Genomic DNA, 23,584 nt, shown 5'->3' on the forward strand with positions numbered 1-23,584 from the left:
CATTAATTAGAGAGGTTTGTGTTAATAGACATCTTGAGAGGACTAATGTGCAAAAATTAGATAACCAACTGCATGCCATTAAGGCTTAAAGTGCTACTCCTGCTGTGTCATGTGAACATTTTATGTGGAAAAACACCTGTATTCTCTATCATGCAACAAAATAATGGGGGACTTAATAAGCTTTACTAATTTGATATATAAAAGTGGCAGCTACAGGAAGCATATATTTACTGGCAAGGAAGATTGTTTAAAAGAAACCAGCAGAAATGGCCTGGGAATATTTTACTGGATATCCAGGGAGTAAGCTGAGTGAAAATAAAATTTGGTATGCTCTTGCCACTGTCCTAGCCTCTACACTCCAGCCCCAGCCCTTGCTGGTCACAGCCATCACCACAGACTGCACAACCCTTCTGACAGGGACACATTTCTTGCTGGGCTACCTTTGGTGGCAGTGATTAGTGTCCATTCCTTGGAATCCCTGTTACTCCAAAGCCCACTGACACAGGAGGGAACACGAACTAAGAGCTCACAACAGGATGCCTGGTGCCCTCATTACCATCTCTGACCAAGATGTCACATCCTGCCTTGCAGTGCCAGAGCTCCCAAATTCCCCAGCCATGTGACCCAGTTCAGATCAGAGCCTCCTGAATATGGATTTACAGGTTGTTTCCAGAGATGCCATGGAGGTGAGGAACACAATCCATATAACTCACAAAAGTCTTTAACCCTGTTATTCTTTACATATACAACAAAGCATACAAAAGGTCATGGGCATGCTGGAATGAGTCCAAAGGAGGGTGACAAAAATGCTCCAAGGGTTGGAGCACTTCTGTTCTGGAGCCAGGCTGGCAGAGCTGGAAGTGCTCATCTGGAGAAGACTCCAGGAAGACCTTGGAGCCCTTTCCAGTGACTAAGGGGCTCCAGATGAGCTGGAGAGGGACTTGGACAAGGGCCTGGAGTGACAGGAAAAAAAGGTTGTAGACTCCCCATTGCCAGAGATGTTGAAGGTCAGTCTAGATGGGGTTCTGAGTAACCTGGTTTAGTGGAAGGTGTCCCTACCCAAGGCAGGGGTGGAAATGTGTGGTCCCCCCCAATCCAAACCATTCTGTGACTCCATGATTCTAAAATCAGCAGAAAGTCCCCCAAAAAAGAATTGATTACACACACTTCTGTAACTAAGTTCTCTCCTCATTCCTGCATGGTTTGAATTTGGATCAAAGTCTCTTTGTGGAACCAGTATCCTACTTACCTCTGGAAATGTTATATCTTGGTTCTGCATTCATGCAGTGTAATGCAGTCCACCCAGCTCCATAACCAACACGTAAAATTGTACCACCATGCAAATGACATACCTGATAGAACATTGTCATTAGGATTGGCAGCAACAGCCAATGGCTCCAAAGATTCTCATTTCTATACCCACAGCTATTCCTCACTTCAAATCCCATTTAAGAGGCTTCTGGATCACAATCTCTCTTCCTCCTCTCCAACAGTCTCCAGTAAGACTGTAAAGAGAAACATTTTCCTTATTTCTTAAATGCAATTAATTGCTTTGTCCACCACAAAAGGCACCAGATCCTAAATCCTTCCCTGCTGTCCAAGGCAAATCTCCAAGTGTTCAAAATGACTATATCTTTACTGGCATCCTGCTTACTGTTCATTGGAGGGTTGTCTGCCATGGAGTAACAGGAATAGCACAGTTCAACAGTTATTTCCTAAAATTCCCATTTAGAAAATTTATAATGTAAAATGCTAGTTTTTTTGAAATACAATTCCCTATCCACTTGCAAATCCCAGCAACCAAAAAAAATTTAAAAATCAAAACATCCTACTTTAAATTAATTTGAACTTGCCGGTGTTCTATTTTTAGATTAGGGATTTATGTTAGCCATTTTAACACAGCTATATTCTTCAGTATTATTTACATTATTCTCACTATTCAGATTGGGTTCCTTTTGGAAGCCTTAATAATATATCCCACTAGGCCACATGTTCTTCGTACTCAGTCCAAAGAGATGGCTCTGCTCCAAGATAGTTTGAGGAAAGCATGGAACAAAGGAAAAGTTTGATGCAGACAAACATGTAAAAACATGAGCACAATACAAGGCAAACCTGGTCAGCTGAGCCAGCAGGAGCTCAGCACACCAGAGCCTGACTGCTACCAAATGTTATTGCTCACACCACTGGGCCGATTTCATTCAGTTCACTTATTCCTAACAAGGCAATTAGTCTCACCACCATGACTCCAATTTCCCAGTAAGCCTGGAAGAAGACTGGGAAAACAAGAGAAAATAGGAAGGAACTGATTAACATCAAATTTGACAAAGCTCTAGAACAGACTTTACATGAAAATACCCAGGGAGAAACCCAGCTGGTTCTTAGATGCAGAAAGGGTTTGTCTATGGCCTTATAAATTGGATTTATGTGTGGCAACCAGAAGGAGGACTTGGTAGCCTGGGACTTGTTGTGTATATGAAGCAGGTATTGTAGCTTTAGATCCAAAAGAAAAAATTGCATTGACACATATGTTTTAGAACAGCAAAATTATACAAAGGAAATAAAGGCTATTAAAAAAATCTATAAACAAAAAATATTTTTTACAGAGAACAGAGGCCACATATTACTAAAAAGTACCAGTTATTTTTATCACAGAATCATCACAGAGGTCAGAAGAGACATTCAAGACCAGATAGTCCCACCATCAACCAACTCCACCATAATCACCCCTAAAATTCAGATGCCCCTTGAACAGTTCCAAAGATGGTGACTCCACCACCTCCGTGGGTAACTTATTCCAGTGTCCAGCCACTCGGGCAGTGATTTTTTTTTTTTTTTTTTTCTTAGTATGTATCTGAACTTCTTCTAGCAGAACTTAAAGCCATTTCCTCTCATCCTTTCACTTCAGACATGGCAGTGGAGACTAACCCTTACTTCACTCCACTCTCCTGTCAGGGAGTTGTAGAGAGTGAGAAGGTGTCCCCTCTTCTCCAGACTAAACACCTCCAGCTCCCTCAGCTTCTCCTCATGAGACATGTTTTCTAGACCCATCACCCACAAGATTATGAAGAGTAATTGCACTTATACTGCAGATATACAAATTAAACTACTATTTTCTGTCTCCAGTTCCTGGAATGTGTTCAGGGCCAGCTTGGACAGGGCTTGGAACCTGGTCTAGTGGAAGGTGTCCCTGCACATGGCAAGGGGTGGAACAAGACAATCTTTAAGGTCCCTTCCAACCCAAACCATCATGTGATTCTGTGATTCTGAAATAGACACACTTCTGTTTGGTGCTTTGAAAGATTCCCAATAACTACAAGCTACACCTACAGGTCTCATAATGTGTTTGAGAATATGTATCAGTTAAGATCCACAATGATAATCAGTGGCTAAAGTTAGCTTAGCTCCTGAAAATTATATGAGAAAGAGACCCTCACCCAGAACCCTCTGAACTCAAGAGAAAGTGTTCAAAATTACTTCAGTGGAGTTTGCACATAGCTCACAAGGATTTGATTTCTAGGGCTGTTGATGTGTTGCCTTCCATGAGCACTAATTTTACTGATGAATCTTTCAATGTAGTTCAGCTATCTCTTGGATAATTTCAAATCTGCCAAGTCAAACGGATGTGCTGCATGCCATGGTCCATAAAAATGAAAGGCCAGCTATTAATTGGCTTTGCCTTCAGCTTAGTGATTTTGGAAAAGTCCCTCTTGCAGCCACAACATTTAATTTATCAAGAGATATATTTGGATCTATTTATTTCAAGAACAAAATTGTCTGGTTTGCTGCCATTTATTTTATAAAAGAGATAATAAAAATGTAATGAGTATGGAGATTCAGAAGGGGAAATGACATGAAGAAAGCAATAATCATTAAAATAAAAATATAAACAAGTCTATAAACCAAACCCTCAAGACATTTGACATGTATAATATAACTTTTATACCTCTTACTTCATAATGCATAACTTTACAAGAAAATTAATTTAATGCTTTTGCTAACCTTACTTAACCCCAATCAAGTAATAGGTAGCAAGAAAAACAATTATATGTACACACAGTAAGCTTTCATTTAGCTCAAGTGGTGATTCAAGTATTTCAATAGCATAATAAAGACCTGAAATCTATTTAACCAATGGTAATACCAAAATCCCTGAAACTGTTCTTCACATGAGACTGCTTAGATATTTAAACTCACATAAAATTCTATGGCAAGGCTTTTGTGGGATACTTCCCGTGCTGACCTCTACAAATTTCATCAAGTACTTTAACCATGATACAGAAATAAACTATACACAGCAGGAATCTTGCAGGAGAGACAGGGCCTGCGGCCAAAACATGCTGTAAATAACAATGGAAAGGATCTTGGGTCCCAGTATGAAGGGCAGGAGGAAAGGACTGACACTCACTAGCCCATCCCTGGCAGGACCACCCATAGCAGAGGGTTTAGCCATGGCAGCTCACACCCATCTTTGGAAGTGTTCAGTGCCAGATTGGACAGGACTTGGAGTAACCTGGCCTAGTAGAAGATGTTCCTGCCTATGGCAGGAGGTGGAACCAGATGGTCTTCGAGGTCCCTTTTAGCCCAAACCATTCTGTGATGCTGTGATCACAGCTAAGGCCCGTTTGGGGTGGCAAATTGTCACTGTACCATCCACGTGACGCTGTGACACCTCCCCAGGTGCTGGAAGAGGTTGTCAGAACAGAGGCAAGGGGCTGAAAAGCTATTTAAACTCTCCCTAAGGTTCTGCCCCAAGCTCTCAGCAGTGAGATTCCCATTTCACTGGAGAGGGAAAGGCTGAATCATAGAGATATTGAAGTGGTAGGTTAAAATCGGGGCATTTAGTCCTTACATCTACTCAGAGATAATTGGCTTAATTTTCCCTGTTGTGAGGCCTTCCTGCCTCCTGCTGCCTTCAAAAGACATCAGACTGCACACATACAGATTAGAAAATAGCACTGACTGTTAAAATGTTTGATTACAGATATTTCCATAATCACAAGCAAACATGTCAGACTTAAATGATCCCACTCTTAGGCTCCCCACCTGTAAAACATGAAACAAGGCACTTCATACACTTTTCTAAAGCAAGGGCAAGGTTATTCCTTAGAGCTGACTGAGGCCTTAGGCAATGGAAAAACCATGCTTAAAAGTCCAGGGATAAGTAAGTATACACTGCATAAAATATTTTAAGAGGCTTTCAGAAGCAGGAAGAGTTTCTCTGTACTAATAAATTTCTGAAGGTTTTGCTGCCCTTGAGTTCAGTGACACAGCTGAGATATCCATGGTCACATAAAGATTCTAATTCTCTAAGTAGCTTTGTGGATAGCCAAAGGTAAGGTCTACAAACCAGTCATTATCACAATTCATATCAATTACTTTTAAAATTGATGAAAAGGCAAAAGTTCTAGCTCGGTAGGTGGCCTGTTCCAGTGCCTGATCTAGAGAGGACAACAGAGCAATCCATGTGTCCTCTGACCTCAGGGGGGCTTGAACAGGGCCTTCCTGTCTTTGAGTCACAAATGCTCCTGGACCTTTGGGCACATCCTGATCGGCAACCAATCCCATTGGGACCAGAGAATTCAGGCACTCACATTACTGCAGAAAAGCATGAACTTAATGCAGGTCTGATAAAATAATGATGTTTCCTTCAGCCACCCTCTTTTTCAGCTCAGTAAACAAGCACGATAATCTCCCACATTTGGCTGGAAAACTAAGAGTATTTTCAGGATCCCAGGACAGGAGCAAACAGGAGCCAGCTGCCAGTAGAGGTGGACCAGCTCATTGTGCCTGGGACAGGAGCTAGGGAGAGGCAGCTGCCAGACGGGAAGATATTTTGGCAGGATGAATGCAACCCACAGGTCGCTTGTCCTGTGCCTCGTGCATGTCCATCCTCCAATGAGTCAAAAGTATCTTTCACCAAGTCAAAGAACAGAGCAAGAAGAGCAGTTCCCAAGGTTCTCTCACACCATCCCATGTATCTGGCTATGAATGACTTAAAACCTAATTCCCTTTACCAGATTCTCAGCTTCTTACACTTTGACAATTCAAAATACTTATCTCTCCCATTACCTCAACCAGTTTGTTGATATGTCAGTTGAGGAACATGTTGGGAAATTGGATGCAAATTTTTCTTCTCCTTTCCCTACCATGTCCAAAACATACAGTTACATCATCCTGAACTCACATAAACTCCCAGCTGTGTTTATTTCAGAGCTGTAAAGCTGATTTGACTGTTTAAATTGACACAAGGAAATAGAAACAAATCACTTCACAGCCTCCAAGTTGGCTTCTGCTGCCCAAACATCCTTCTTTGTGCCTTGGGCCTCAACAATTCTCCACCAAATGGGTCAGAGCATGAGTCATGTAGACTAATTATTCCTACCACATATATTTTAGGATTTTTTATAGTCGGATTTTTTTTTCCTCATTTCAATTCCAAATATCTGATTTTCTTTAATCAGTCATATCATTATTAAGGACCTTGCCGATATATATTTAAACCAAATTATGCCTTCTTGAATGCGTCAGGCCATCCAGAAAGCTACAAATTTTTCCTCTAGTAAAATCTATAATGAGAATTGTGTGAATAACTGACTTTTTTGTTTGTTTGTTTAATGTTTGAACTGAAAAACTAAGAAAAAGTTAGTATAGAATGAATTTCAAAACTGTTTCATTTTTCTTAAAGGGATGAAAACAAGCACAAAAGCACAATGAATGTTTTATTGCAGTACTTTTCTCCTTTGAAAAATTATCACTGAATTTAGCTAAACTAGGCTTTAATACATGCAGACTGTTACTCTTTTATTTTCCCTTTCTGCATTTGATCTTTTTTTTATTTTCTTCTGACAAAGTACTCTGCTAAACACAGCTGTTACTTCTGGATGTGGAGTGACCTGAAACTGCTTTTTTAGCAATAAAAGGCAGCTTTCTCTCTAAAATTATTCTTTTATATCCAAAGAGAGAAAGAGATCTAACCTTTTCCTCTCTTATAGTGAAAAACTAAGTATTTACTCATGATGGGGCATGGGAATCAGCCATGGGATTTGACTTGTGCTGTAGCCAAAACATAACCGTGGCACAGAGGTGACATATCTAATGTCAAGGGCAAAATTATTTAAAGTGTGTTTCTTCACTATGTCACCACGGCATTTCAGCTCTTCCTGGAAACACAGGAAATCCCAGAGCAGCCTTGTGGAGAGGCACTTTGGTTCATAGCAGGGACCCCAGGGTGCACCCTGAGTCTAACCCCACCTCAGATGAGGTTCAGACGAAGGGATTCAAAGCAAGTGGAAGCAGCCCTTGGCTCTTCCCTTCACATCAGGCAAGCTTTCCAAATCAACTTTTCATGACCGCCAAACTAATCCCAACCTTTGCACTGGACTCAGTACAACTGGCAAATTTATAGTGTAAGCTTCATTAAGCCTCCCTCAGTCTCATAAATCCTATATTACCTAAGAACTGGCTATGCAGAAGGCACTCAGGGTCACACACGACTAAGAGTGCGGCATTTAAATAACTTACACTAGTTAGATGTTTCCTCCACGTAACTGGAAGCTTTCATTGAAATAAAATGTTGCATTTTGAACATTACAATAGAACCCAGTGCTAAACCTAACTTTGGCTGCAGATAAGGCATATTCCTCAGGGTGAAAATTTACTCTGAGTAAAACAAGCTGATGCACTCTGTATTTTCCTTCACCACTGTGCCAAAGTTCAGCAGTAAGGTTCTGCAATGCATCTTTCAAATCCTGTAAAAATAACTTGTACTAATAATACAGGGAATGAAAAAGGCACAAAGCACATCAAGAGGCTAGAGCTTCAAGTATTCAGAGTGATATCAATATTCTCCATCACAGGCATTGCAAATTTGAAAATAATTGTACCTCTGTAGTCACCAGTTTCACAGAGGTTATGTCTGATCTACAGGCAAGAACACATACCAAGAAAAAATTCAGAATAAGACAGCCAAATCTACTGAGACCAACACAGAGCTTTTCTCTATGGGGTGAACAAAATTCAACCCTAACCATAATTCTGCAGTAAATCATTTCATATTCATAACCCCACCTTGAACACTATCTCCTTACATGCTCCTAATGCTAAACAAAAAGTAGCAATACAACATTTTTTTAAAAGCCCAAATGTACAAATCACAAACATATCTGGCCTGAACCAATTCCACAACTCTGATTTTTTTAAATTTTAAAAAATCTTCAATTAATAAATTTAAATTTGAAATTCCTAATACCTGCTTCCCTGTTCTTCCAAATTAGTTCTGCACTTGCAATTGACTCCCAGCCTCAGGCAGTGCAGATTGCTCAGCCTAAAGATGATCTCCAAATTGGTTCACTTACTCAGCTATGAGAGTGAATCCAGTGTTATTCACACACAAAGTGAAATTGGGAGTACGCAGAGACACCAATGCCACATTTCCTCCTCTTTTTCACTTGAAGACCTAGGTGTTTGCAGAAATTGGCTATACCTTTGTCTCCAGTTCCCCCTTTCACAGACTCCAGTCCATCCCTATATCCCACTCCCTCCTTTGCTCTCCTCCCGAAGAGCAAAACCTTGACCTGCCACTGGATCTCCACACTTTTTTCTCTGAAAGCCCAATTTGAACACATCTTCATGCCTTGTCTGGGGAATTCACAGCACTCACACTTGCAAATGATACACAGAAGGAGGTCTAGCAAAATGCTTTTTGGTTTTTGTCTGCCTTCCCTTTTCTCATGAACATGGACAATTCACCTAAAATATATGAATTCATAGATTTTAGTCTCATTTATCCCCGGTACAATAGGTACTAACCCCATTCCCAATGCTACCTTTGGACTGGGCATCCACTGGCCCCAGCTGCCACCACAGCTAGGAGAAACAGGTAAAAAATGGTCTCTGTACAAAAGAAAATAAATCAATACACAGGGATGTGCTATGCTGAAATTCACAAATCTGAACTTGAGACTCTTTTTAAATCCATAACTCAGTCAGTCTCCAGAAGACAGAAGGCAGATTTTGGTCTTAGTTTAAGTTCTTTACCAGAAACATGTTTGGAAAGAGAAGATAGCACCACCTGTATCCATGGGTAAGGCTGAGCCTTAGGCAACACGTAACACAACTCTAGGCAGCCTCAGAATGAGCCAGCAATGTCCTCACTTGCCTCACAGCCACAGGGCACATTTACATGTGATATTGTAGGTAAATGATATTAGCTTCTAAAAAAAAGTAAATCAAAATTAAACATTTTGAAAGATGTAAATTTATATATATATATATATATATATATATATCACAGCCATTTTCATTTTCTTCTTGTTAGAAACTTCTGTGCGTTGCTCTACACACTCCTTCAAAACTCTTCACAAAAAGAAGAGCAAGAGAAACCACACTCAATCCTCTGGTAAACAAGTCCCCACTTGCAAACAGCACCAGAAATATTTTTTATGTACAACAACAAGAATCCAGAGCAGCTCCACTGAGACTGATGGATACGACCCTTCTCTCACTTATATAAGTGATGTTTTATTAACTACAGAGGAATAAAACCTGAGATGACAGCAAGACTCTATCACATAACTTTTTATCTGCAGCCCTCACTCCTCTCCATCACTCCCATCTCAGGTCTGATGAAAAGACTATTAGCATTAGGGGAATCCTTTGCACTGCATTTCAAAAAGACATAAGGCCATTTCTCCACTGCACAAACACCAATCCCAGGGCACAAGAGAAGATTAGCTGCAATGGGGATGTGGAGGCAACACCCCAAATTAGAGAATCCTTGAAAAGTTTGATTTAGAAGGGACCTTAAACGTCTTTTAGTTCCAATCCCCCTCCCATGGACCAGAGCACCTGCTGCTAAACTAGGTTGCTCCAGGCCCCATCCAACCTGCTCCTGAGTATCCTGCAACATGCCACACTTTACCATTTTATTCCAATAAGTCTGGAGTCAGAAGCTCGGGAAATTTGTCCTGTCGTTTACAATCTTTGAAGTGCAAACTTCAGACTCACACAGAACAGAGAGCAGAAGTGATGTCTGTGTTTTCAGGTGAGCAAAGCTACAGACTTCAAAGGTTCTGCACTCGTCTGTGAAGCCTCTTAAAGATTGTCACCAGAGTTTATCAAAAGCTGGCAGAAAACACATCCATACATCCAAATAAATGTATTCTTTGATCTGAGTGATAAAAACAACTGGTTTTTTTCATGTAAACTCCTTTTTTGTAAATGTTTATGAACTGTGGGAAATTATGTCTCTGCCAGAATTTAAAATAAAGTGATTCAATGGGTTTGCCTTACACTTACCATTCATTATGCTCAAAAACATTGCAGGAATCCCAATGGAGTTTCCAAAGAAGGTTCACAATGTTGTAGTTTCCAGGGAAACACATGATAAATTGTTGCTATCTAAAAAAGAAAATCCCCATTAACTTTCTATTAAAGAGCAAGCAACGTGAACTATATGGAGAAATGCCTTTACGGTTACCATATTAAAATGTTGAGTGCTTTGTCCCAAGATTAACCAAATAATGGCCATGCTCTGACATTTTAATTCACTGTGAACAGCACCTAGCACTTTACAGCCTGTGGTTTACCCTGCATTGCTAAAGATAGCCCAGTATTCAGCTGGATCAGCCCAGGAACAGCAGACACCATGTGATTGTACTTGCAGTTAAAATATTTACAAGCAAAGCTTTGCTAAGCTAGGCTAGAAAAAAACAGCAATGTACTTAACACCAAAATGAATGGGTTTTGCCAACTCCCCAAGGCTTGTACAGGATATCCAACCCCAGATGAAGAGCTTAAAGGTTTAACAACCTTTTAAGGCAATTTTGCATAGAATAAACAAGGTTTCTCTAAAAACATTTTTTTTTAAGTGTATGTTAACATCAGCCATTTGGTCTTGGAGCATAATCAAGATTGATTGCAGATCACCGATCACCTGTCTTTGCAGAGCACTGATGGAGTCAGGGATGCTCCAACCCTGCCTTGCCTTTAGTGCTTCCTGGCATGAGAAACCCAAATGATACCACCTAAGAAGCCACATAGAAAACCAGAAAAACCTCCTTGTTCAAAGCCCTCTTTGGGCTCTAGTGGACTGGGTGGGCAACTGAAGCAGAAATCACCATCTTTAACTACTGCCCCTCTGAAGGATCTAATGTCCCCACCATTTTTTGGTCTCTCCCTAGCCTTTTAAACTGACCCCAAGACTGCTTCCAACCTTACTACAACATGAACAGGCTGCCTAAAATCACCTTCAGCAGAAGCTAAATTAAATCTGCCTTCTTCCACACTAAAATGTCCTGAGGCACAATTCCTTCCCTGTCCTCTCTTTCACACACATCAGTTTTACTATCTCAGCCTGGCAGAAAGTAGCCCTCAACAAAGAACAGTAATTTCTCTAGCAGTTCCAAACTGATTCATTTTTGGCTGCCCATGTCCATCACACTCAAGCCTTACAGAGTGAGACTCTCAATCACTACAGTGAGTTAAAAGGATTTATTCTCATTTAAGAGGTCACCTCTAAATTGAAGAGAGACATCCGATAGCTGACTTACCCAAGTTTTCACTGTGAATTAATAAGAAAGCAGATATTGCCCAGTTCTTGCTGTATTGTTCCTAGCTCACTACTCTCTGAATTACAGAAGGCATTCATTTCATTGACGCTCGTGTTAGGATGTCTAAGCTTTGCACCACAGGAGAGGATATTTAGAATAATTCTGACAAGTTGAGGCAGCGTTACAGGATGTGGGAGTTAATTTTTCCCTCCTGATGAGATAGAGCAGTGAGTAGCTCTGAAAATGAAGACAGGCAGCTCATGGTTGGTGCAGAGGAGAAAGACATGGGGTCGCATCAAAGTAATTTGGGAAGATGCTGACATGACAAGACAGGTGTGACCCCCAGGACAGATCCTATGCTTAAGGAGAAGTGATACGACAGGACAAGAGGACATAGCAACTCTTCACAGAAAAGGTTGCTAAACAATGGAGTCCCCACCCATAGAGGTGTCCAAGGAAAAGCCAGACGTGGTATTCAGTGTTCTGGTCTGGGTGACAAGGTGGGGATTGATCAAAGTTTGAACTCTGTGATCTTGGAGGTTCTTTCCAACCTTTATGACTCAATGAAAGAATCTGCAAGGTTTAGACACAGCCTGGAAATGAGACTCTAGACCAAACTGAGCAAAAGAGCAGTATGAGCTGAAGGTGGGTGACAGCACAGAAAAATAGGAAAAAAGGTGGGAAAGGGAAGGCACAGTGGGTCCAGGAGCACTACTGGCAGGGTTTTTCCTTGACATATCTGCAGGCCCATTCCTGCTCCAGATCAGACAGAATATCTCACACTTCCCTGTCTCCTCTCTTGTAAGAAGGGGCTGGTCTTGGTGACAGTCACATTTTAGTGGTGGGGAATTGGGGTTTTTAATTTTTGTATAATTTTTGTTAATTAGTTTCTGTAAGATTTTTTTTCCTACCCCACACACCCTGCTTCCCTTGATCACTGTAATTAACTCACATAATAACACTGGCCATCCCCACTGTATGTCTCTGATAGCCCTGGCTTCAGTCGTTAAGAATCTATTATATCTTATCTGGGTGCACACCCCTCGTACTTGATGGCTCTAGCAGGCCAGATGGCCAGAGAGGCCTCGGGTATCATCCACACCCCTTTTTCCTCTGTTTGGCAAAGTCAAGCCCCCCTGTACCTAAATCCCTCCTCCTTCATTTCCATCTGTAACACCCCTGTTGGTAAGGGCAGGAGAGACCGAAAATCACTGTCTCTGGTCTCCACTTTCAGACACACACTCGAGCTTTAACCACCTGAGCCTTCGCCCTGAATAAACACCTTCTTACCACTGATTGTGAGTAGCTCCATCTCTGAAATAAGCACACTTCTGCCCAGGTCCAGACCTGCCTAAAACTTCACGATATCACCACAGAGCCCAGCAAGCCGGAGGGCGAACTGGGAACGGCAATATCACATTTCTAAGGCCATAACACTCGAGAGAAGGCAGGGATACTGGGTTCTCTCTGAAGGCAGGACACACATCCAACTTCCCTTCCTAGCTGTCAGGTCACCAGGCTAGTTTCTCATAATATCCAGATGTACAACTTTAGTTGAAAGTTTGACATCGCACACCTTCACACCACAGATTTAGCCCTCACCCTAAATCAGTGTCAGCAGGATGCAAAATAATGGAACAAAAGTTCCATTTTAGTCTGTTAACCTGTTTTCTTTTCCCTTATCTTATTTTTACTTTTACTGCTCTCTGCTTCTTAAATCCATTACTAAAACAAGCAAATCCTTTTTGTTTCCATTTACAAAGGATTAAAAAAAAAAAAAAAAAAAAGAGTAGTGAGAGAGACACACAAACACAAAAAGCAAAAAAGAAACAGTGGAGAGGTATGTGTTATTGGACAAGTGTTTAATTTATGGAACTTGGCCGGCAGAACAAGAGTTTGAATTGTACTTCAATAAGTGCAGCTCTTAGAATAAATGTGGCTTGTAAAATTGTTTTACAGTCTGCTTTGCCGAACAGCCAACACCTCATGGAAAGCTTTGAAAAACATTCTGTTTAGAAGCTATGGTTTTTATATTTCATATTTTCTCTATTTGTTTTCCCCTCTGGTTTTATAACTGGAACCATATGCGGGAAAACAGAATTTTTTTGTCCTAAAATATCTACCTGACCCGACTACTTTTATTATTAAAAAACAGATAGCATTTTGAAAATTCTTCATGTATGAGGCACTTGGTTCAAACATGAAGGTGTACTTGTTTGATACTCCAATGAGCTACAGATTTCCTGAATAACCTTAGGGCAGTCATTTAGCTGAGAATCATCACGCCTCTCCTTGCATACACATGGTGCAGCTGTGTACATCTGAGCTGTCTGTCTTTCCCATTATAGACAGAAAATGTGACAGCATTTGGGACATGATTCATCTGTGTAGGATGGGAGAAGATGAATCATGCTCTAGATGCATATATTGACCAGCTTTTCACGGGAAGTCAAGGCAAGATGCTCAGGTACAGACATTCACACTGCACACACCAACACTCATGAGTCCCATCGCAGTCCTTCTTTGTTCCTACAAGGATGGGGTAGACAATTCTGGAAGTAAATCCATCCCATCCCAACGATGATGTCCCACACACCTGGGTGGTCTCCCTGGAAATGATACTGATCATTCCACATCAGCCATGGAAAGGAGACATAACAATTAGCCTTCAAATGGTTATAGGGAGCTAAGAGGAATGGAACTAGAGTTATCAAGGTATTAAAAAGAAGTTCTTCCCTGTGAGGGTGGGGAGGCCCTGGCACAGGTTGCCCAGAGAAGCTGTGGCTGCCCAGTCCCTGGAAGTGTTCGAGGCCTGGAAAGTCTCCCTGCCCATGGCAGGGGGTGGGACAGGATGAGCTTTAATGTCCCTTTCAACACAAACCATTTTATGAGTCCATGAATCCCTTTCTAATACCACCATTCAGGAGACCTGTGGTAAGGAAGCCAAAGCCTCCTCCTTCACAGTTACACAGATGTGTGTGTATGTGACTGTGGGTGTACAGACAATCCAAATACAAATGGTGCCAGCACAGCTTCTACCACAGACACCAATAAAATCCATTAAATAAACTCTGTGCCTACTCTGGTAGAGTGGGAGATACTGCTGCAGCAGAGGGGGAAAGAAGTAGTAAACTTTCACCTTGGAGCAAAGTATTGTTTTACATAGTACAGAGACTCAGAAAGGAAGGCACAGAAAGACTTCAAGACCACACTGTAAAAGCCACTTATCTAAATAAGGATGAAAGAATCATATTTAGCCCCATTAAACTACTCCAACTGCTAATTGTTGTAGTTGTGCTTTTTATTGATGCATATTATAGAACTGCAGTGGGAGGTGGCTTCATTTAATGCCTGTGATAGGAAAAAAGGTCTCTTGAGCACCTTTTTTTCATTTTGGGTGTTTTGTTGTTGGGTTGTTTGTTTGGGTTTTTTGTTCTTTTTTTCTTATTTTAAAGGTCTGTGGCTAAGAGGTTTGTACCTATTCTCAGAAGCTCTTGCATGCATCCTCAGCAACTGTTCTGAAATGCCCTGTTTTATTAATTTGCTTTCAACATCACAGGTTGATCCCTGGTAGAGCCTCACTTGGTAAAGTCATTACAACTCAGCCAAGCATTCTGTCACTACCCCAAAGTTCTTCCCTCTACCTGTACATGGTATTTCTTCTCTATTCCTTTATGGCTTCTTATGAGAGAAATGTGCTTCTGCAAACTGTTTCTTTTCAAGACCCTTGTGAGGCCACGTCCCTTGAAGTCAAAGCATTTCTGATGGCTGCTTTCAGCACAGAAGGGAAAAGATAATTTATCCAGGCTTGGCTTCAGATACCTTAGCACACGGCCAAGCTGAACACAAACAGCAGCCCTGTAGAATCTTTAGCTCAAGTGTTAGTTATCACCCATCACGCTGGTCATGTGCCATCTCACTGTTTTGATCAAAACATTGGTGGGTTGTTTTTTTTTTAATTTGCATGAGGCCACCAGATCACTGAAGGCTTTTTGATGGTGATATGCTGGGAACATTTTCTTTAGCAGCACAAGTCAAAGAGAAACCTAGAGCTTGATCTGGGAGGCTTTAAAAATACCTATCTCTGTGTTGTCAGTACCTTGCACCTCAAAGTAGGCTGCAGCAGTTGTCTGCTAGGGGATGAGTAGGCACAGGTAGGTCTGGAGGTGAGTCCCAACCACCTGGCACTACCCTGCAGTCTGGAAAATGTTCCTAATAAGCAGGACTGCTCATTACCACACTGATGAATTGGTGTTTGCTAACAAAAGGCCCTTTCTCAAGGAATTCCTCATCAGCCCTAGGTGTGCCATAAGTGATTCAGGCTCTCATTAGCCTTAATTAGATAATTGTTCAAATGATTTCTCTGTTATTCATGCAGTCTGTACCACAGAGCACCAGCCCATTGATAGACTGACAGGTGTTCTCTTCAAAGAAATGGGTTTTTTCCAGGGTGAAATGATCCTGCATGGATCACTGTGTGCATCACAACCCTCCAGGATCTCATCCAGCTATTGCAGCCCCTTGGGGGCTTGTGAAGCCCCACAATTCACCACTGCAGCACTGCAGAAGCTTTCAGCACCCCCAAATCTCTTTCTTTTCATTTTTGTTTGTTTTGGGGTTTTTTTTCATTACTTCTTTCCCCAAAAATTTGGTAATTCTTCAGCCTTCTCCTCCAGCCATGTCCCAAGTTGCTTTGTCATCTGAGAAGGGTGAGTGTTCTCCACCCAAGATGAGAATTCGTTCCCTTCCAATCCATAAGAAGAAAAGAAACAGGAGTCATAAAAAGGGGCTAGTTTGGGGGAGTTTCTTATCCCCAGAACTTCAATGCCTAACTTGATGTAGACTGCTACGGATGGCTCAGGGATTTAAAAGCACTAACCTGGGACTACAGATCCCACTTCCAAAAACTTCAAGGTTGACCTTGGCAAAGTCTCTTGGGTTGGAACTTTCCTTGCCTGTAAACAGACCTCTAAAAGCTCAGCCACCGGGCTCCCTCTGCAGCCAGTGGAAAAAGAGAAGTAGAATACCTTTTTTTTTTTTTTTCCCTTTTTCACAACTCAGCTAGGTATGTTAGGAAAAAGAGATATCAATCACTCTCTGGAGATATTAGTTTCTCTCCATAGAGAGAAATTGACTGCAAAGGGGTCTAATATGATGACATTGCCCTTAACCCCTGACAGTTAAATGATGTGAGCAAGACAAGAATTTTAAAAATACACAGGTCCCACATCTCAGTTTCAGAGGGAATTGAGCTGGGCAGCCTTGTAAGCACAGGGTTTAGGAGCTCTGAAGTCATGTTTCTGCTTTGTAAAACCCCCAAGTAATTTTTCCTGGTGTGGTTTAAAACAAGCATAAGATTTTCCTGGTGTGGTTTAAAATGAGCATAAGGTGTTGTGATGACTTAGACACAACCCCTTGGCATTTATTGTTCCTGCTGGTAACGGCTGTACTGCACAGCTCGTCATGGTTACTGTTCACAGCAAAGGGAAAAAAACATTTTTTTATTGATGCATGCCTAAACTTCAAGACTGTAAGACATGTTCCAATCTCCTTTACATGGATCCAGAGCAGCTCTCTGAGCCCACCTTGGAATCCTTTAGAAAACACTTTAGGGAGAACATGAGCAAATAAACAAAGCAGACAAAGTGGAATAGGATCACAGAAGCATAGAATTGTTTAAGTTGGAAAAGCACTCTAAGACCATTAAGTCCAACAATAACCAAATACTGCCAAGGCCACCAGTAACCCATGTCCCCAGATGTCACATTCACACAGTTTTTGATCACTTCTAGGGATGATGATTCCACCACTGCCCTGGGCAGCCTGTTCCAGTGTTCACCAGAGAGTTATCTCTGTTACCAGATCGATTGCTAAATATGACTGTGAACCTCTGTAGCAGCCTCAGTGACGGCCAGGTGCTGGTCTGGCATTGCTCTGGAGTGTCTTCTCTATTTGTGCTGTTGCCTTCAGACCTTGTGTCTCTCCTAAAAATTAGGTGCCTTACTAGAGTACTCAGGTTGAGCTGTCTATGGGAATAGCAGGAACTTTCTGTTGGCAGTTGTGGGCTCAGATGGCTTGACTTCCACCTGAAAGCACCCAGAGTTACACTCAAGGAAATTGTGCATCTTACAAAGCCCAGTGCTCATGGGGTGCAACCAGGCATGAATATCTTGTTTTCCAGTAGGAGCTGGTCTCTTCCTACCTCAGAGGGATGTAAATTCCCACTATCTAACCACTGCAAATTTCCTCAGCCTAGAGGACATATGAGAGGAGAAGGGGAACTCCAGCTCAATGTTCCCTACACCAAAGTCTTCCTGGCCAGCTACAAGGAATTGCAAAAAAATGACAGCCACCAAGGCTGCCTTAAACTGAAATCAGGAGCTGGGCTCAGCTTCTAGCCAGGATGAGATTACAGATCAGAAAACAAAGAAGGATAATAAAATCACCCCATCTCTTATTTTGCTCCTTGTTTGTTCCTGCACTGACCACAGCTTTGCAGAACCTCAAAACCTCCCTGTCAACAACCCCATGAAACACCCCTGGGCAAGGAGCCTCTCTGCTCTGGAGCCAGGCTGGGAGAGCTGGGGGTGTTCACCTGCACAAGGGAGACCTCAGAGCCCCTGCCAGGGCCTAAAGGGGTTCCAGGAGAGCTGGAGAGGAACTTAAGACAAGGCATGGAAGGACAAGAAAGGGGGGAATGATTTTAAACTAAAACAGGGGAGATTTAGGTTAGATATAAGGAAAAAAGTCTTGGCTGTGAGACTGTGATACAGGTTGCCTACAGAAGCTGTGGCAGCTCCTGGATCCCTGGAAGTGTCCAAGGCCAGGCTGGATGGGTCTTGGAGCAACCTGGGATAGTGTAAAGTGTCCCTGCCCATGACAAGGAGTGAGATGGGTTTTAAGGTTCCTTCCCACCTAAACCAATCCCTGATTATCTGATTCAAGGTTTGCAGGCATCTATTCCTTGCACAATCACAAATTATTGTTGTTGTTTTGTTGTTTTGTTGTTTATTGTGTTGTTCTTGTTGTTGTCTTAGATCATTTAACACCTTCTATAATTATGCTCCATTAGGCTCAAACAAAAGGGGTGACGCTTAGGTTTTGTTAATAGGGCTTCACGCAGCAGCCTGTCCCGCTGGTGCAGCTCTCCCCAGGCTGGGGCCGATGGTGAAGGTGGCCCCAAAGGCTCTTGGCTGCCGTGGGGAAGAGCTGCCGGCAGAGAGAGCCAGAGCACTGGGAAACCGGTGCCGCGCAGCGCGTGGGCTGCACTCAGCAACGTGCTGCCAGGGACAGAGGGAAATCGGCTTTTGTTGCTCAAGGACTTTCTTCTGAGAGCATTTTGAGTCACAGTATTTTTGCCATCTTCCTGTCAGTGTTCTTCTCTGCAAAGCAGCCTTTCCTGCAGCCAAGCATCCCTCCCTGCTGCCGCTACAGGCTCCAGCGCTGACAGCCAGTCTCTCTGAGCCACCCACAAACAGGCTCCCACCGGAAGATAGTGCCCATATTCCACAAAACAGGGGGCAAGCCCTTCACAGCACAGTCCGCTTTCGGGCAGTACCTAGAAGAAACCCAGCCACACTGTATCAAAATCACCAGAGCAAACCCCACAGCTGATGCCAGGCTTCCTGAAGTAGCTGGGATGCAATTTTAAGAGTGTGACCTGCGGTGTAGGTCACCAGGCTGCAGTGCACTGTATTTGTCTATTTTCTCTTTAAGGTTTATATAGTAATAGACTTTTTAATGAGCAAAGCCCTGCAACTGTAACTGGAAGATTAATAAACCCCTACTCCTGCTGAATATTCACCTGCTAACTAAGGAGCACACAGCCACGAGCCAATGCTCTTGTCCTTGTCAAAAGCCACATGTGGATGCTGATTTCTGTGCAGTGCTTTGATGCTACCACAGGTTGCACTTAATGATCTGTCAAAGGCAGATGCAGAATGAGGAGTATCATAGATTCCTGGTGATATACAAAAGCGCCAACTCACAATATTAAAAAGGATACATATTCAGCCTCTCCTCTTTTATTTTCTCATCCCCTACTCTCTGCTGCTCTCCTGGCAATTTGCGTTGCTTGCCTTCAGCTCAGTAATAGACAAACTTCAGCAGGCTCCCTTCTCAGCACCTGCCAAAGTAGCTACACTCAGCCAAGCAAGGTTAGCACACAGGTGCTACTCATTTTTTTGGCAAATGTCAAGTCTCATGTCCAACCAGCAGCTTGTCACAAGCTGCATCAGGAGCTAGAGTGAGAGTGGGATGCTGCAAATCACCCTTACCAAGTCTCTCTTTCCCCCTGCAGCCCTGTGTCTGTGCCACAGCCCCATGACAGCAGCAGGGCACTCACTGTCTAGTCCTCATCCCTGGGAGGAGACACCACTACAGCACACACCACTCCCAGCTCCCAGCACTCCCACTCCCAGGATCCAGCAGATCCCTTCTCTGTAAACATCCCGTCTTTGATAAAAGGTTTTTCTAACACATTGTCTCTGTGATTTACAGTTACCTTTACTATCACCCAGAAGAGGATGGAGCTCGGTGAGATTGTTGTGACTAAGCATCCCAATGAGAGGGAACTGTACAAGAAGGAGACGCCAAGAGCCCAGGACCTGCTGTGGAGAAGTGGAAACTGGATCCACCATGGTTTTGGCTATCTCACAGGAGAAATGAAAGAATATGGAGAGTGGATGAAAAGTAAGCAGAAGGATGTGTTTGGGGATATCCATATTGCCAACAGTACTTCCAGTGAAGTGTGTTTCACTGTGTGAAAGTGGGTTTTGAGGCAGAGGAGAAGTAGCGTGGTCCAAGCTCATTACAAACTCTGGCTTAATTGTCTCAGGAAGACAATCTCACTGCATCCTCTGGCAATCACTATGGCAGTAGGCAAAATTCAGAAAAAAAAAAAAAATCAGCACAGTCCTAAGATGTCTTTCACACTTAATCAGTTACATGTCATTGGCATCATGTCTCACATAGCAGTGCCCAGAATCATACAGCAGGGCTGGGGTTGAGTCTCATTTGTAACTGCCTTGGATCAGCCACTGTCTCCCATCTATCTGTGGGCTGATGACAGGGAATTGCCCCATGATAGAGGCAGAGGCTCTTGAGTTTTCAGCCTTGGGGGAGCAATAAGCACTGAGAGGGTGTTACAACACCATAAAATAGAAGCCAAGACTGATCTCAAAGGTTCACTGTCCAGACAGGAGCAACACATGAGCAGACAGTCCAAGCTACCTGTAATTACTGGGGATGAGAGTTTGAGAGGCTGTGTAAGACTGGGTCCTCTGTCAAGGCTAGGGTTTTTAGCAGTACACCACCAGTAATGAGAGAGAAATAGGAAACATCCATTTACAGTCAGGCAATGTGATCCCCAGACACAGGGGAATACCTCCTGCTGCTTTCACTTTACTCCAGTGGTTCATGCATTGTAGACATTGTAGACAGCTTTTCTCTACTCAATGTTCTGGGAAGATTTGGCCACTGTCCTCTGGTTATATCTGAATTTTTACAGCTAATACTTATGTCTGAAACTAAGTGTATTGCTGATACCTGTTGCATAGTTCAGCTCCAAATATTAATTAAAATTAGTTCAGACAAGCCTGGTCATTTTCCTCTAAAGAACTCCTTCCTCCTCCTTTTCTGTCTTGTTTCTCCTTCTTAACCCTGCCTGGAAGGAGTTCTTAGGAATAAGTCATTGCCCACATTCAGAAAGTGCCGTGGCACCTGACACTGCATCTGATTAACAATCAAATTAAGATGATTAATTTCAAATCTTGAAGATAAAAGCTGCATATGTACATTGCATGAACATCTGAACATATGTAAAGCAAGCAGCTCCCCTTTCCCATCCATTCTCCTTGCATCATCCTTTCATAACACACAGTAGTTCAGAAATGGTTGCAGTTCTCCCAGAAGAGAGGGAGAAGAAAAACTCAAGTCAATTTGCAGTAGGAGAACCAGCTGCAAAAAGTTATTGCAGTGCCCTCATCCCACCTCCCCCCTGCACTCACTTGAGATATCTGTGCTTGGTGTCTGTTTACTCTGCCCAAGTTCAATAACCTTCTCTAAAGAGCAATAACTCTTTGTCCTCTGGAAATGCCTCTTTGCCCTGAGTACAGTCCAAGCTATAATTACTGCTTTCTAATTTAGGTTCTTTAGCTCTCAAAATACTTTCTGGAAACCTTTGACCCCATCTCCTATATACACCATACTTCCATGTTCAGAGTTGCTGATTTTCTTCCTAAAACAGCAAAATTGTTTCCTTTTTATATTTTCCTATATATGTACAAAGTATTTTCAGAGTCCCCATCTGCATTTGAATCATACACCAAAAAGAGTCTGTCTCCTTATTGAATTTATAGCAGAATCCAAAGCAATCTACCACACAACTAATCCTTTGACTATTCTCTCACCACCATAAATAAATCATTTGTTTGTCTGCCCCTCCATGAATTCTGTAGCAGTGCCCAGTCCATCCGTATTAGTTCTCAAGTGCCAGATGCAAAGTATATAGAGATAACAATCAGTCAGAGAGTTGTTTTACAGAACTTTAATATTTCACCTCTGTTCTGTGCCCAGAAAGGGGCTGCAGAGATTTGTGCTTTGCTAAAATGATGCCTTTATAACAGTGTTTTTCTTTGATCTCCTCCAGAGAAGCCTTTAATTGTTCAGCTGGTGGACTGGATCTTGCGAGGGACCTCTCAGGTGATGTTTGTCAACAACCCTCTCAGCGGGCTGATCATTTTAGTGGGGCTTTTCATCCAGAGCCCCTGGTGGATGCTCACAGGCTGCACTGGAACCACTGTGTCCACGTTAACTGCGCTGGCCCTCAGTCAGGACAGGTAGGTGGCACCTCCTGTCCTCATGCACTTAATAAAAGTTCATGGTTGTGATATTATTTGGGGCCCACTGATGGGTCACTGCCCCTTGTTAGAGACAGAAGACTCAGGTGAAAACACAGCTGTGGCCCAAAAAAAGCTGGCCTGTTCATGCGACTGTTGGTCGTTCTGAAAACAGACAGTTCTTTCTCTCTCACAGCCATCCTGACAACCATGTAGGTCCTTTGAGTCACAAGGATTCCCCTCCAACATCCAAACTTTCCCCTTCCACACACCAGTGCAAGGCAGTAATCTCACTGCATTTGCATCCCTTCACCGGGAGCGAGGCACATACAAATTGCATTCCAGTGGATCCCAGTGATGGCCCACATTCAGCAAAGCTTTCCATCTCACTATTGTTTCCATCACAGGCCATCCATCGCAGCTGGGCTGCACGGCTACAACGGGATCCTGGTGGGCCTGCTCATGGCCGTCTACTCTGACAAAGGGGATTACTACTGGTGGCTTCTCCCCCCTGTGGCAGTGATATCAATGGCCTGGTAAGTGCCACTGCTCCTCCTAGGGACAATTCTAGAAGGATGGGTCTGGCTACAAAAAGCTCAGGAACACTGAGGCTCCCTCTGCCCTACACCAGTAACTCTAGGCTTGATGTCCCTGGAGGGTTATGTTTGTTGACACACAGAGCTGTTTGTAGGGGACATGGTAGGAGGTGAGGGCACAGAAACACTGATTATAGCACACAGGCAAAACAGCCACACCACAACCCTCTAAAAATTGCCCTCAGCAGCAGGACACACACGGGTTGGAGGTCCCTGCACCCAACAAAACAATGCTTCCTCCTCACCCAGGACCTAAATCAACCCTGTGCTCATCCTGGGGCTGAATTCAATCTCAGATATGCAACCAGTCATGAGCAAAATTAATTCCTCCAAGTGGCTCCAAAGGACAGACTATGTCCTTCCAGGATAAAATTTTGCCATTTTTAAATATGGGTCTGAACAGCCCTGCAGAATCTGTTTAACAGCCTTAACTGAAATTAATTAATAGTCATATTTTAATCACTGTAACAGGAAGATGCAAGCCATTATTGAATTTTCACTGCTTTTAAGATCAGATTTGTTTTATATTTCATTTCTTTAATCATTCTTAGAAAAGGTCATCTTATAACAATCTATCAAAACCCAGGATATGTTGCAAGAA

The 23,584-nt window shown here is 42.7% G+C and overlaps 1 protein-coding gene across 1 annotated transcript in view; it reads left to right on the forward strand.

Moving 5' to 3' along the window:
- The window catches only part of SLC14A2 (solute carrier family 14 member 2), a gene marked incomplete at its 3' end in the record, with an annotated part of 328,265 nt that overhangs the window by 271,734 nt on the left and 32,947 nt on the right, over nt 1–23,584 (forward strand). The window contains exons 5-7 of the mRNA XM_083883166.1: nt 20,049–20,240; nt 22,198–22,387; nt 22,795–22,923. Of these exons, the coding sequence (XP_083739292.1) occupies nt 20,075–20,240; nt 22,198–22,387; nt 22,795–22,923 (485 nt within the window). The 5' untranslated portion in view covers nt 20,049–20,074. The remainder of the gene's footprint in view (nt 1–20,048; nt 20,241–22,197; nt 22,388–22,794; nt 22,924–23,584) is intronic.

The sequence above is a fragment of the Zosterops lateralis genome, assembly GCF_965231275.1.
Source record: "Zosterops lateralis genome assembly, chromosome: Z".
NCBI classification, from domain to species: domain Eukaryota; kingdom Metazoa; phylum Chordata; class Aves; order Passeriformes; family Zosteropidae; genus Zosterops; species Zosterops lateralis.